Consider the following 15,558-nt stretch of genomic DNA (forward strand, 5'->3'; position numbering starts at 1 on the left):
ATACAAAGTTGCAGTCTAGCATTGGCCTCGTCCTTGGCAGCATTCTCATTGATTCCTGTTGTGACAGAGTAGAAAACTACTGGAATCTGGCCTGAACCCTCAAGAAAAAGAAACACAAAAACACTGCATCAGAAGTAAAGGAGGTAGGCAGAAAAAGCCTTGTACTCAAGCCATCTCTTGACCACTCTTCTACTATGGCAGTCAATAGCCTAAGTGTGTGTGTGTGTCTGTGTGTATGTGTGTGCATATGAGTGTGTAACTCATAACAGGTTGAGATCATTGTCGTGCATCACCCTACAGCATTTCCATTCAGAGAAAGGCCTGCCCACGTTAGGACGATTGGGTAAAGAGGGCCGAGTTTTCCGCCCGAGAGATCGCAAGAGATCGCAAGAGATCTTCAGAGATTGGTCGATGAGCCACTAACAAGAGCCTGGCAGATTCTAGGAAATCCAGGAGAAGTCTCTCTCACTCCCGTTCTGCTGCTCCCCCTCCTGTGCCGAGGAGTCGCTCTCCTCCTTCTCATTGTCCAGTGCGCCATGTGCCTCAGCAGTCATACCTGAGTCCTTCCATTTCCCTCCAACTTCCTCTCCTTCTCCCATCATCTCTCCGTCCCCTTCGACCATCATCTCCTCTTCCCCCTCTCCATCACCATCGCACTCTGCCTGGTCATCATGGAAACGATCGCCAGGATAAAGCTCCTCCTCTGGAGAGATGTCTCCGCCCACCTCCCCATTGTGGTCCAGCAGTGCAGCCATGCCCCGGCCAGAGCAGTCGGCACAGACACCGTGACGACGGGAGCCATGTTTGATTCCAACGCTGGCTGCTGACATGAAGACTCGGCTGCACACTTTACACACATACTTCTTGTCTTTGCTGTGGACCTGTTGGATGGAAATATCATTTGAACATTTTTATTTATACTTTAAATAAGGTGTAATATACTGCCCCCTATGGGTGATCCTCTCAGTGCACTCACCAGTGTGTGCCTCTTCATGTGCTCCCTTCTAGTGAACTTCTTGCCACAGATTTCACAGGGATAAGGCCTCTCACCAGTGTGCGAGCGCATGTGCCTCTTTAGAATGCACTGGTGCATAGCAGAGAAACTGCAGTAGGGGCACTTGAACTTTTTACGGATCACTGTGAAGTCATTCACTGTATGCATAGAAAAAGGGAGGGAGAGAAAAGACAAGAGAAAAAAAGATCAGTGTTGAATGAAACTCATTTAAATAAACCGAGACATCACTTTTCAGTTATTACATTTAATTAGTGGCATAGTCCAGAAATGTACCATCAATTCCCAGGGCCACCCATACCCAGTCAAAGCTACAGTTACCCTGGCAACAGCTCTTCCTCCATACTAAAGCAATAAAGGCAAAGAGATACTATAAACACACAACACACCAGTCGGTCTACCTTAGTCGCTTTAGAAGGTCTCTGCTATAGACAGCGAAGACAAACACAGACAATGAAAGAAGGCTGAAGTTTGGGGAATAAAATCAGACACACAAAGAGAGGCTTCGGCATAATGAAAACAACACACAAAAGGACTAATGTTAATACCATGTCACAATCTTGTGTAGAGGTCAGATAAGCCAATTATCTCAAGGTCTAGACTTAAATGGTAGTTAAGACAGGTGAAGGGCATCCAAGTAAACAGATTGTGTGTGTGTGTGTGTGTGTGTGTGTGTTGATGAGAAACTTTACAGTCAAGGCATACAGTGTATGACCATGAAAGATCAGAACTGGATTTATGAGTACACAAGCACAACACACACTGTACGCATCTACTGTACATACAGAGAGGAGTCATACACACACATACACACACACACACACAGCTATAAGGGATACAATAATTACCTCATCTGCAAATCGACTTCTGCTCTGATTAAACACTCGACAGCACAACACAAAAAAACATGCAAGTGCACATAAACTCGACAACAGAGCATTCAGATTTTTGTAAGTTAAAATGCAAATACACAAAGAAATTATGTTCTAAATCATGTTAGTAATGTGACTGTGTGAATATGTGCGTGACACGCACGCCTACATAAAAGAGAAAAACGACACATGTAACAATTTAATTACAGCATATAATCTACAACACTGTGTTAAGAACTGTCATTGTTCAGTACATGGGATATTTTCATGATCTCAAATGAAATATCTTTTAATATTTCCACCAGCACATATTCCAGGAACACTACAACAGTGACTGTACAATATTTGCCATTTCTCTTCAGTGGCTGCTTCTGTGGAGGGATGAGTTCCTGACTGTTTCAGACGCTGGGTAGGACAGTGTGCTACCTGACCAACGGGGATTTTGCATTAGAAAGGATTTGGCATTTGGGAGTTTCCTGTGTGTGTATACAACAACATGAGGGCAAATTCCCAACAGACACCAGTTCTACTTTTACTGTACACAGTTCAATGTGCTGAAGTGACTGGATTTTTAGAGGGAAACACAAATGGGTGTGTTCCCTTTGGGTATCACACTAAACCTTCAAGACAATATCTTGCTGCAGGGGAAAAGCCTGCTGCCAACTCAAAAGAGAAATTCTTGGCAGAAATTGGTGTGAATTGACATCACTTAGCAATGATTTTGAAGCCAGTATTCATACTGAATCCAGCATCCTTCTGGTTCCCTCACTACCACCACCATTATTCCTCTCCTGTATTTTCCCACTTGTCTCCCCTAAAGCTCCTACCTTCTACCTTGTACTCACACGGTCAGCCACACCATCATTAGTCTAAAGCAGTGACATCACCACACTCATCTGGTTTTAGGGAGCATCTGCCCCTTGGTCATCGCTTCCTCTTCAGATGAGGGGTCAGGGGTTAAGAAGGGTCGGAGCCGTGAAGGACCAATTACTGTCCAGCTCCAGCCTCACTGAGCCACTAGAAGAAGACTTACAGATCTGGGACAGAGGAGATGGACAGAGAGAGAAAATGACACCAGCCAACCCCCATCTGAGCTGCGACTGGTCTATTGTTTTAGCTGGCTTTGTTTCATTCGGCACAACCCCTCCATCTGCACCGATCTCAGAGCACTGACAGAAGGTAATCATGTCATGACTGAGGACAGGCTTCTGCGTGTCCAGTGGAGGTAGTAGTATTAGTTTGTTTTTCCTTTTATCTTTGCATTAGGGTATAAAGAAAAGAACTTGCATATTTCATTAAGTTCTTTTTGGCCAATTCTTAATATTTGTTGAGGTGCATGACCACTGACAACATTCAGCTCTCACTGCTGCAATGCGACAAAGCTCCTGCAGGTGGTGTGGTTGTGTGGGCTGTGAGCTACAGTAAAGACTGGCACATATTAACTGTGTCTGAGTGTCTTTGTGCCAGTAATGCAGGGGTGGACAAAAAGATAAACATCTCTGCCTAAAAAGGAGAGAAGAGTTTAGTCAGACTAGTGACTGATGACAGAGAGGCAGATAAGTGGTTTAGTTTGGGGAGGTGGAAAAACGCCCTCCGTCTCTCCGTCTCCCTGCCTCTCCGCCTCAGTGGAAAGTGATTCACCTGTTCATGCGTCCAGTCAGTGCTCACTGAAACTAATCACAAACTCTAAAAAAAAAACCCAACATATCATTTCAGTTAATTCTTTTAAAAGTTCAGTTTGCATAGTAATTGTGTTTACTTGACATACAAGTTGTCAATTTGTGTTAAATCATCTTTAAAAAATTATAATGACATAAAATTTGACAAGTTGTAAAAAAACAACAACAACATATCCCTAGATGTTTATAATTATGTCAACAGACATTAGATTTTAGAAGGATCTCTTCCCTTCTGGGTGTAAAAACACCACAGAGCACTTTTGGCATGAATATACAACATGTGAGGATACACTTGCTAACTGATGGGTATGAATGTGTGAACAAATGCTTGCGGCCTGTAGATCCACTCTTAGTTTTTCACGTTGATACTACGATTATGATTGTCAACTTTCGTCTCCTGAGAAAGCTGCCACAGTGGATCTATGACCCCACCCTGAGATATTTCCATTCCAGCACTGCTTCCCAGTATAACACCTGGCACTGACCGCACCTGGCTACACAGTTTAACATGTGTTGCTAGGTTCTTCTGGGTGCTGAAAGCCTTGGCACAGAAAGGACAGGCATGCCCTCTTTCTTTGGAGTGCACGGAGGACAGGTGCCTGTGCAGATCTGTGCGGTCTCTGAAGTGTTTCAGACAGTACGCACACCGCATCAGCTTCTTCTTGAAATGTATGGTCTTCTCATGTCGGTCTGCATTGGATTTGAGGGTGAAGCTGGCAGGGCACTGGGAGCAGAGGTAGCGCACCGGTGGAAGCTCGGCCACCACGGGATGATAGAAGTGGAGGGGTTGGAATTGTGGCTGGTGACAAGGCTGGTTAAGTTGGTGGTGAGGACCCTGCATGATTGGCCTGTCTAGGGACAAGGCCATCAGAGACAGGGTGTGGTGGTACTTGTGTTCTCTGAGATGCTCCAGACTGCTAAACAGCCGTTTGCACAGGGAGCAGGTGTAGCCCTGTGAGGGCCAGGCACTGGGCTCTGGCAGGACTCTCTCCCCTGATCCAAGCTCTTCACCCTGCATCATCAGCCCTTTAGTCCCTTTGCCAGCCACAGACACTGACGCAGGCAAAGTCAAGCCACCAGCCCAGTTGCCATCGCCCATCTGATCCCTCTCGACAGGACATCGGCCACCCTCCAAAGCTGAGACAACAAGGAGATTGAGAGTGAAAGTGAGAGACAGATAAGGTACTAAAGAACATGACATAGTCCAGCTTTTAAAGCCTGAACCATACCTGTGCTGCATTCTTTCATCTCTTTGTCTTTTATGCCCTCCTGTAAGCACAAAACGTCCCGTTATGTCGCACACATACATTTATACAGTCTGTATGTAATGTCTTCTGGGCATGTGGGAGGGAGGGGAGACAAACTGTGAAGACAACTTTTATCACACAAGCAAGAAACACAAACAAATACATGAAAACAGAAAAGGAAAAATGAAGAGAAGCGACAGGTCAGAATGAATTAAAGACATAAATTATTAGCGATTAGCAGGCAAACAGAAAAAAAAAAAATCTTGTACAGTAAGTAGCTGATAGTTCCTGGATGTTGGAGCTGTCCTATGAGACACAGAATGAGCACTTAGGTTGATCTACAGTATTAATAATATTATCTGTCTGATACTCTTATACTCAACCCGCCCTCGGGTGTTAGCAAGGTGCAGCAAACACAGTCCCCCACTCTCTTCTCCCTTATACAGTACATCCCATCTGAGCTATATCCTTCCTTCATCTACTCAATGTTCCTGCCATTCCTTCACCCCCACCATTTCCTCTGGCCCTAGACTCCTCCTCCTCCTCCTCTCTAAGAACAGAACACCATGCACTGGGCAAACAGATGGCTTGTCCATAGAGATAGGGAGGCTTGTTGGGCAGCAGGTCCAATGAAATCAAATGCTGCTCCTAAATGCTCACTCGCACACTCAGTGTACACACACACGCAAACTGGCAAAAAACTCACATCCACACATGGTCACACTGCTATGCTCACACACACACACACACACACACACACTAAGCAAAACAAACAATTTCCTGGGCTGTGAGAGCAAACCTCTCATTGTCTACTAGTATTGATTCAACTCAGTCTCATCTCACTACCTTACCCGTTATCTGCCATCTCTAAGCACACGCTGCCATTGTGAGTGGATGTGTCATCTCTAATGTAACCGCTATAAACCACATTATGGCTAAAAATGGGAAATCTGAAAGGAAGAGAAAGCAAACAAAGCATACAGAACAGAATGACAAACAAGACAAAACAGACAGCATTTCTTCTCCAGTGTAGCAGGAAATGTGCCAGATTCCACCCAGAGAATGAGATGCAGAGAAGGGTTGAGTGATGATGTGCTAGTGCGTAAGAAAGATTTCCCAGTGATGAAAAATAACTCCATTAACCCCCAGCCATGCCACTATGTCTACAGAAGCAAGGTAAAGCTGCCCTCTGGGTGCTCATCCCCACTCACTCTTACATAGATCAAACTTTCATCTGACCAGAGGAGTGGCACCCAGAGAGCAGCCTCTGCCCTGGAGCTGGAACGGGCCATGTGTGCTTACCTCAGGCAAGGTGGAGGGTTCCAGACCCTCAGGGTCCTCTTCCACTTCCATGTCCAACCCTTCCGAGGGCAGCAGGGGTGCCCCAGCGTGCAGACCGGGGGCCTCCAGGGGCCGAAGCTCAGAGGGAAGCACTGGCGTAGGTGTAGCGGGTGGGCAGTATGCCGATGTTGATGATGATGTTGATGGTGGTGGTGGTGGTGGCGGTGATGATGGTGGAAGATGAGGAGAAAGAAGAGGAAGAGGAGGAGGAGGAGAAGGAGAGGAGCCAGCCCCCTGTTTGTTATGAATAGTGGCCCCTGTGGCCCCTGGCCGAAGCATGCTGCAGTAGTTGTTGGAGCGGAGCCCTGAGGAGCACAGGAAACGAGTCTCACCCACCCACTCACGTAGAACTGCAACTCTGCTAGCAGCTGGCCACCAGAACATAACGGGAGAGAGTGGGCAGGGGGGCACACAGAGGCTGCCAGTGCTACGCTATCAAACACTATGGAGAGGGGGAGGAAGAAAACTCTGAAGTTTCACTTTCCACCAGCTGAGGGGAAAGGGTTAGGGCTTCTCTACTCTTTCTCTCTCTTTTCCTTTCTCTGCTCTCCTTCTCCTTCCACCCACATGTGTGTGCAGAGGATGGCAGCATGTTTGTGTTTTGTGAGAGTGTGTGCATGTGCTGTGTGTGTGTGAGTAAAATGCATACAAGGAGAGGGCTTGAGGATCCTCTGTAGTGTGGAGGGAGATTGTTTTGGAGAGGAGCCATCTTGCAGCACAAGACTTTTTGTACACACAGGGTAAAGGATGACTATATTGATCATGTAAGATGTTTACCAGCAACAAGTTAAGGCACACTGGATAAAGATTTTTCAAATTTCTTACAGAGCTTCAGCTCTTCATAGCTATTCACCCAGAAGCTTTTTCTGCTACATTAATATCACCATTAGCTGGTACTGAGAGGGATCTGTTTTTCTCATAGTGCATATTAATCAAAGTATAATACACTGCAGGTTATTCTAGACTGTGTGTGTGTGTGTGTGTGCATATGCGAGTATGTGGGAGTATGGGCAGCATTTTAGGGAATGTCTCCAGAGTTATGCAGTGGGTTAGCCATTCATTGCCCTCCTCTGCACAATGGACAGAATCACAGAACCATGAGGCTCGACTGTAGATGGATTCCTGGAATGTTAAACTACCACACCCGACACTCCCCACTCCCATCTACCGAGAACACACACAAATGTTTAACTCCCCATTTCTTCTTCCACACCCCCAGCAATGACGGGAGGAACATTAAGAGGGAATAAGAACTAGAGACAGAGAAAAGACAGTCATTTATTCAAGTTTTCCCTTTAATTTGTCACTTGTCTGTTTATTGATGTACAGTTCCTTATTTACTTAAATACAGAATGACCGTAAAGGAACTAGTCAAATCCCAACCTGTTTCCTCTCCTCCACCTGCCCCCAGAAAAGAGTCAAGACCTGTTAAGTCTGTTAAGGCTTTAGGGAAACAGTTACTTTAAGATGATTGATCAATTGCCAATAGCTAATCAAATAAAACTAGGCAAATCTGTTAAGGATAAACAGATGGACAGGATTGACATTCTCCATGACTCCGTGTCAAAAAGACTTCATGATACCTGTTTAGCAAGAATCTCTGATGCAAAATTGGATTTGGATCCATGTTTAAGACATGGGATGTATCTTGTATGTGTAGAAATGTTTAAAAGACTGCCAGGAAATGTCAAAAGTGTATATATAAAGTGGATTAGGTGACCTTTTATGAACAAGCCCGCTAACAGATTGAAAGGTATGTGCAACTACTGATACCTGTCTTTACACTGACCCTTATTGTTCTTCCTTTCCTCTTGCATTCAAAAACAGGCATGGAGAGTGTAGTATATATTAAATCTGAAAAGTCTCCTGCACCAGACTGACAAAATCTGTGACACATTCATAAATAAAAATGATCAAATCTGACTATGATTGACTACAGACCCAGTAGGAGCTACTGTACAAAGTCCATTTTCAGAAGCAGATGTGAAGCGATGAGAGCAGGTAGTGGAAAGAAAAGTTCAATAACGTTAGTATGATACCTATAGTTAATTGGATGTTCTTTTAAACCAGAACATGGTGGCAATGCGGACAGGTGCGGCATGGACTGGCACAATCCATTGTCTGGCATTGATTGTCTGACGCACAGAGGGGTAGCAGGGCCAAATCCCTTTGATCTTAATTGGATTCTGGAGGCCGATTGACATACAGACAGGTACCACTGTATTTTCACAGTCTGCATGCTAGAAGGATGTAGTCTGTGGCCCATGCAAAGGATAACACAGAGAGGAGCTGTGGATTTGAATTGCAAGCCCTGTTATCAAAGTTGGTTCAGGTTGGTTTGAACTGCTAAACGTAAAGAGAAAAAGATATTCAGTGGTTGAAATGTAAAACACTGAATGGTGTGATTTTGGATGTTTGAATCTTTGGGAGAAAAATGTTTTATCAAGCAGCCAATTATAGAGAAAAGAGAGAATGTGAGAAAAGGGAGGAGGGAGCAAGGGAGAAACAGAAGCTCTGTGTCAAGGCCTTTTCCCAATATTCAGTGGTCTCTCTTGAGTTGGGCCAGGTGACCTTGCTCTACCTCCTCTCTGTCTAAATCAATAGTTTCCCAGGACTTTAAACTAACATACTTTGATGCTCCACAGCTCAGGAAAATAAGGGGGAAGAGACAGGAGTGAGATAAATATGGAGGTACTGCAGGAGCTGACCAGAAGGAGTGAGGGAGTGTGAAGGATGAGTGTTAAGGAGGGGTGAAGGAGAAATAGATAGAAGGAAGGAGGGAGGGATGGTGTGAGGGGGAGTACAGGAGGGAAAAAAGGACAGGAAGGATGTTAAGCAGGGGTGAAGGAGAAGCAGGGAGGAGAACAGGAGGAGGGGGTAAAAGGGCTGAATGGAAGGAGGCAGGGAGCAGTGATCTGTCAAACCAGGCTGACTTGTCCTCCGCCCAGTAATCTGAGGTACAGTGTTTGTTTATTTTCTGTCCTCATTTAGACACAGGGCCAGAGCCGGGGAGGGAGGAGAGGTTGTTGGCCATCTCAAAAAGCCCATTTCCCCAACCCGTATTGTCTAGTGAATTCAAAATAGGATTTGGCTAACCAAAAGCCTCGTTCTCTGAATTTTCCAAATCTCCTGTTATACTGTATAGTCGAGGCTAAGTGTATCTGTAAACTCTGTCTATCAAAAAGCCATTTTTTCTTATCTAGAGCTTGTGAAACTGTCTATCTGTGCTGTGACAGCATCTGATTCTCCTCTTTAAGCCAGTAGAAACATCTCAATCCCACACACTTAACACTTCCACAAAAGGGTTGATGTGATGTGCGTGTGCAAGCATGTGCGTGTATATGCAACTGCAAATGTGTGTTTTGGTCTATTCAGTCTTGGCCCTGTCTTTTATTTTGTAGGTGAGTGGGGCTCAACTCAAAAGGCATGACTAGTCTTGGAGTTGTACCCTTCCTTTGCTTTTCTTCCACTCACAAAGACAGGCAGAACCCAGGACAAAAGATCCAATTACTAGCCAGTAAAAGCAAAGAAACACAAACACACAAGTCACACACCCACACACACAAATGTGCCCACGCGGACATGGACTCAAGCAAATGTACGCTCACACTGTGCACGCAGAGAGATGCATGCACTGTAGATACACTGGCAGTTTACCATCCTCACTGAAGGCAAAAATCATTTGTGTTTGTGAACAATTTAAGCACAAATACAGATGTGTATTGATCTAGAACTGATATGGCACTGAGTGCGAAATTTTTTATTACCGATGATATGCTGAAATTTAGGGATTTGAAGGGGGAAGAAAGCTGCAAAAGACTTAATGTAACATGCAAAAGGATAAAAGTCTTCACATACCAGTTGCACCGTCACAAAAACCCTGAAATTTTATGGTAAACAAATACTTGAATAATTCCTAATTGTATAAAAGGTGTTGTAATGAATGTTGTCTCACATGACATCACATTTCTGTATTGTACATTGATGTTTGGAGGGGTACAGTTTTATTTTGAAAGCACTTTCAACAACCTGCAGAGGTTGTTTGTTCCATAGTTGAGTGGGGGAAAGCACTTTATCATTTTTGGTGCTGAGATTCAGCAAGAAAATAATATCTGAACAGTTGCAGCAGTTCTGTTGTGTTATTTTGCTGCTGTGAAATACAGCCATAAACCCACTGATATGCACAAAGAAACTGTCAAATAAAACCAAACAAATTTTCTCACGACAGTGAGAGCGATCCCAGCAAAATGTTCTCTCACTGAGTCACCGCTGACTGGTCATCACTGGCATCGTCACATAAATTTGTTACACATTCAAATGGCACCACACACACACATGCACACACAAGCATGCATGCATCCAGATACAATAGAGTGGCTGATGAGGGAAAATACAGAGACTCCTGTCAAAAGAGGTCAAACCTGTAATTTCTATGTCTCACAGGTGACCACATGAGCAGGTACTCAAAAATATACTAGTAGATTTGTGTATACTTGTGTTGTAAGTTATAATGAGATGTGTGGCTGTTTGGGTTGAAAGGTGTGTAACGATCGGGTGAGCACAGTGTTATTAAATAGTGACTTACATGACAGGGAGTGTCCTCCTTTGGGCAGGTACTCATACAGCAAGGGGTTATCATCTCCCATCATCTCAGCCCGCAGCGACAGCAGGCTGTTCTTACTCATCAGTGCTGCCTTCAGATTGGCTACAGATGAGATGGTTCCGCCCCCAGCTCCTCCTCCGGCCTCCTCTGATTCGCTGGGACCCATGAAGCTGGGCTCTGTGGTGAGAGCCTCTTCCTGTTTGAGGAAGAAGTCGAGGCGTTCACCGCGGCTGTCTGAGCTGTTGGGTTCAGTCACGTCTGCCCCTGAACAGAGATGAAGTAGCAAAAATGGTTGAGACTCAGTGATTTAAATTACATTACATACCACAAACTAAAGCAGAAGTCCAAATAGGTGATAAGGGACATTTCACACACCACTGCTTTAAATTCATTTTAGGGATTGCATGCTTTTCTGTGGGCTCAAAATGCTGCTACTCTTGGATTTGAGAAACCATTTTATTAGGGATAAAATGGGGTTTGTAAAACAAAAAATAAAAACTAACACTGTATTAAAAAGTTGTCACTTTGTCTGTTTAAGGTTTTTAACTGACAGTGATAACAGCTTAAGTGAAAATACAAAAAAATCCACCTATAAACAAATTTGTTCAAACCTCCAAGCCGAGTCACCGTTTACACCCAGTGTTTTTGATAGTGACTACCAACACGTCACCACTCTGATTCATCTCAACTCCTTAACACACCTCATCATCACCAGTCAACAAAAATACAGTTAGATTATAAAGAGACACATAGAGAAAAAGTCAGACACAGACGCAGTGTGTGTGCGTTACGTCTGTGTCTGTGTGTTTAGCCGTCAGTGTCGTTGAAAGCAGAGTGTGCAGAGAAGCTGTCAGTAGTAGACATGTCGCTGGAGGTTCCACTGTGGATCTACAAGACTGTCAGACTACATTGCTGATGACTGCTCTGCTCAACACTACCACAGATGCACATACACACATAGGTGCTTTCATTGCCTCCTAATTGACATTTAACTGATGGCAGGTTGTTTGCAGAGACTTAGACAAAAATACAGAGCACACACATCACTGACTTAGAGACTTTGACAGAATGGCTTGCCTACACCTAAAACAAACATCCATACAGACCTCTGAGCACTAATTCAGATTACAGATGGACTAAAGGGGTGTGTGTGTGTGTGTGTGTGTATAATTATGTGTGATTGTTCTGGATAGAAACCTCGTGACATCCTAATAAATAAGTTTACTGTTCCACAAAGCAGTGACAGATGAAATTACACTCAGATGGGGAATAAACAAATTGAAGAGAGAAACAGGTGATGTGGGGGTGCAGAAAACAGAAGTGGGTAGAAAAGAGAGCAAGAGAACAAAATAGCCCCATTGTCAATTTTAACTACAGTCAGGTAGTCCTAACTGTTTCCTGTGTTTGGCTGCTGCAGGGGGAGTCAAGGTGACAGAGACAGTAGTTTCCCTCTACGTCTGGAATACCGATGGGTACAAAGCCTGTTCACAGCCTACTAGGTCAGTGCTGACCACTCTGTCTCTTTCTTTCTTTCTCTCTCTCTCTCTCTCTCTCTCTCTCTCTCTCACACACACACACACACACACACACATACACAGTCAGTCATTTTTCACATTCAGTTTAGATAAATGATCACAGATTAGACGGATGAAGACACGCTCTGTATGCACGACTGCACATAGATATGAGAGGTGTAAAGATGCAAATATCGACAAGAGGAAGGCACGACAGATGAGAATGGCAAACATATGAAGTGATCAGCAGCCATCAAGCTACTGGCAGATGGAGATGAAAATAAAAAAGACAAAGAAAAAGCAGAAGGATGAAGAAAGAAGAGAGGAGGCACAGACAGGGTAGAAACAAAGGGAAAAGAGGCAGGGAAGTGTAAAAGCGGGGGTGTCGAGCTGTGGAGGAAGCACAGAAGATACACAAAACATACATGTATGAATCCACTCACAACCCCATCCCACCTGCACACACACCCACACAGACACACAAACGCACACAAAGTTAATTAAGGAGGGGGTGTAGGGGTTGGCGCAAGGGGCATGAGGTGCAGGAATTCATTAGAGCTGTGCCCCCTCCTTCAGTGGGCAGCACAGCAGCCACAGGAGTCAATCAATAACATAGATCTGCTGTTGGTCAACAACAAACACACACATGCACAAACACACACATACACTTGAATGGAGAAAGGAGAGGCAGACAAATGGAAGGGAAGGAAGGAAAGGAGAGAGAGAAAAGATGGTCACCTCTGACCCCCATCTCCTTCCACTCATCTGTTCATTCAACGAGTGAATGACCCTTGACCACTTTTCCCAGCATCCCCTGGACACATGCAACTACAGATGGAATATGTCTGGCCTCCTCACAGTCATACAGTAACAATGCGTCAGTCACACTGTACAGATTATTGGTCAACTTATGGAAAAGTGATTGCTTCCTGATTTTCTTGCAGTACAATTTCCATCTTGTACCAAAATGTGTAAAATTTCTGTATGTTTTAGATATTAGCAAAGGGCTCCCTCTGGCCTGCTGACACACTCTGCTGTGCAACATACAGTATCCTGCTTTCCGAGGATTTGTCCACATTTCCGAGACTAAGCACAAGATATTTGAAATTAGCATTCAGCTAGCCACAAACAAGCTTCCACACCAAATACATGGAATATACTATATAATCCTCCTTCACTTATGTAAGCTTTATCAACCAGGCATAGGTGGTGCGTTACTTAAACCTCATCCTGTTCCCACAGATTAAATCGTTTACTACACCAGAAACAGTCGTACCTAATCCCATGCATGCAAGCTTATAGATTTCATCATATGTGCATCGGGTTTCGCTGAGAATTTGTAGACACAAATCTGTCTTTTAGAAGCAATGGATTTATCTGGAGTTTTAGAGACGCTGTGGTTACATCATTCCTTTGTGCACATATGTTGAGTGTTAATGTACATGACAACCTATGAGTTTCAGTAGCATATGCCTTTGAACTATGGTCAAACAACAGCAGCAAAAAAATTTCCTCATCATTTTCCCTCATTTTTTTGCCTTTACAGTGCAGTGGTCTCTGTACAGTGAAGAGAATTTTCATTTTCCCCTTCATAAAAGAGTCCGAATAATTTAGATTTCTGCTTTCTGAAGAGATCCTCCGTTTAATTTGGTTGCCATGGTAGCCAGCCACCCTTGGCTTCAACATTTATGCTAAATAAAACCCCCTTTTAAAAGGAGAGACAAATATGTGAAAATGGTGGTTCTCTTTGTTCGTGTGTGTGCGCGTGTGCGAACGATGCTGCGAGCTATGTGGGTGCTTGAGTGGGCAAAAGCAAAGGCGGAATAAGACTTGCCTTGGAATAAAAGATGTGTGTTGAACTATACTTCAGATGTGTTGAGAGGGATACTGCATTTATCATCCATTGAGAGAGTTACAGCTAATGGAGAGAAGATACAGTTTTATGTGCTGTGGTTGGAGGCTGCACTGTATATCTGAGTAACTGTGTGTGTTTCCAAAGGGGAGTAGTGTTATTAAAGAGCGTGCTTTGACGCAGTAAAGAGGAGGCGAGAGAAGGCCTGAAGAGGGAGGGAAGGGTCAGCTGACCGTGTTTGACCTCTGATCTTCTGTTCTGATTGTGTGCAAGAAGTGTGTGTGTGTGTTTGTCTCAAAATATGCCTCCTTCCCCTCAAAATGAAGCTAAACACTGCTGTGTGAGGGACTTTCCATTTTCTAAAAATAGAATTTTTGATAGATAAAAGGGTGAATAAACATAAATTGCACACTTACGCATGACCTGGCTTTTGATGGACACACTCCGTTAACACCTCCAGTTACACATACACACAACACACCATGCCTTCAAATCAGCAGAGACAGTAGCCAAACACAGTGGAGAGAACAAGTCCAGGGTGGTTAAGCAACGAGTTACTGAGGCTTGCCGACCACAAGAGAGCTGTCAGAGAAGAAAGTAGGGTTTGTGTGCATGTTTGAGTATGGGAGTGCAAACAAAGGAGAAAGACTCTCTCACTGCATATCTTTTTTGTGTGTGTGTGAGTGAGTGAGACAGAGAAAGACACAGAAAGAAGCCTTGCCCCAAGTCATCCTGGTTAATGGCTCGGACAGCCTGAGGTTGAAAAGGACAAGGCATTACAAGAGCTGTGCTGTCACAAGACTCCTCTCCACACCGCAGTGTCTACACAACATTACAGCGACATGGTTCCAAACATGAAAACGAAAGGTGCCCCCCAACACTCCACCCCACAAACCATTCCATATGCTGTATGTGTGATTAGTGCGTGTTTGTCCTCAAGTGGACAAAGAGGGGAGGGAAGGTGGAACTTGCTTCCTCAGCATGCCAGAGTTTGAGAGGGTAAAAAAGTAATTTCAGCCAGGAAGGGGGAGTGAGGCACTAAAACAGCTCAAGAATTCAGAGGCAATTTAAAAAGCAGTGTGGGAGAGCGGAATGAAAAAAATGCTGGGTTAAAAATGAGGGAGGATGGAAAGTAAAAGAGGTTGTTATTCTCTCTCTCTCTCTCGCCCTCTCTCGGTCTCTCTGTCTTTTTCTCCCTTACTTGCTCTTTCTCTCTGTTGTTTTTAGGGACTAGAAGGGCCACAACCTCCAGGAGAGATAGGGAAGGGCGGGTGGTGCTGTTGGTGGTGGTGGGATGTGTGTGGATAGGGAGGGCAAGCATAAATCAAGCACAGCCTGAAGGTTTTAGAGGAGGGAGGGACAGAGGGAAGAGAGTGGTAAAGGACAGGGAAGAGGGAGGGAGAGAGATGATCGTGATGGTGGTACTGCTGGGGGCTTG

General features: G+C 44.4%; 1 protein-coding gene across 6 annotated transcripts in view; it reads right to left on the reverse strand.

The window, feature by feature from the left end:
* Positions 1-6: 6 nt before the first annotated feature.
* zbtb46 (zinc finger and BTB domain containing 46) overlaps positions 7-15,558 on the reverse strand; it is a 52,002-nt gene continuing 36,450 nt past the window's right edge. For 5 of the 6 annotated variants that reach the window (XM_020608128.1, XM_020608127.1, XM_020608130.1 and 2 more), the window contains exons 4-7: positions 10,737-11,018; positions 6,113-6,456; positions 4,793-4,832; positions 1,162-4,700 (exon numbers count right to left, since the gene is read on the reverse strand). In XM_020608128.1, coding sequence (XP_020463784.1) covers positions 3,913-4,700; positions 4,793-4,832; positions 6,113-6,456; positions 10,737-11,018 — 1,454 coding nt within the window. In that variant the 3' untranslated portion in view covers positions 1,162-3,912. The other variant, XM_020608131.1, reaches the window with a different exon arrangement.

The sequence above is a fragment of the Monopterus albus genome, unplaced genomic scaffold (assembly GCF_001952655.1).
Source record: "Monopterus albus unplaced genomic scaffold, M_albus_1.0 scaffold91.1, whole genome shotgun sequence".
Lineage (NCBI taxonomy): Eukaryota > Metazoa > Chordata > Actinopteri > Synbranchiformes > Synbranchidae > Monopterus > Monopterus albus.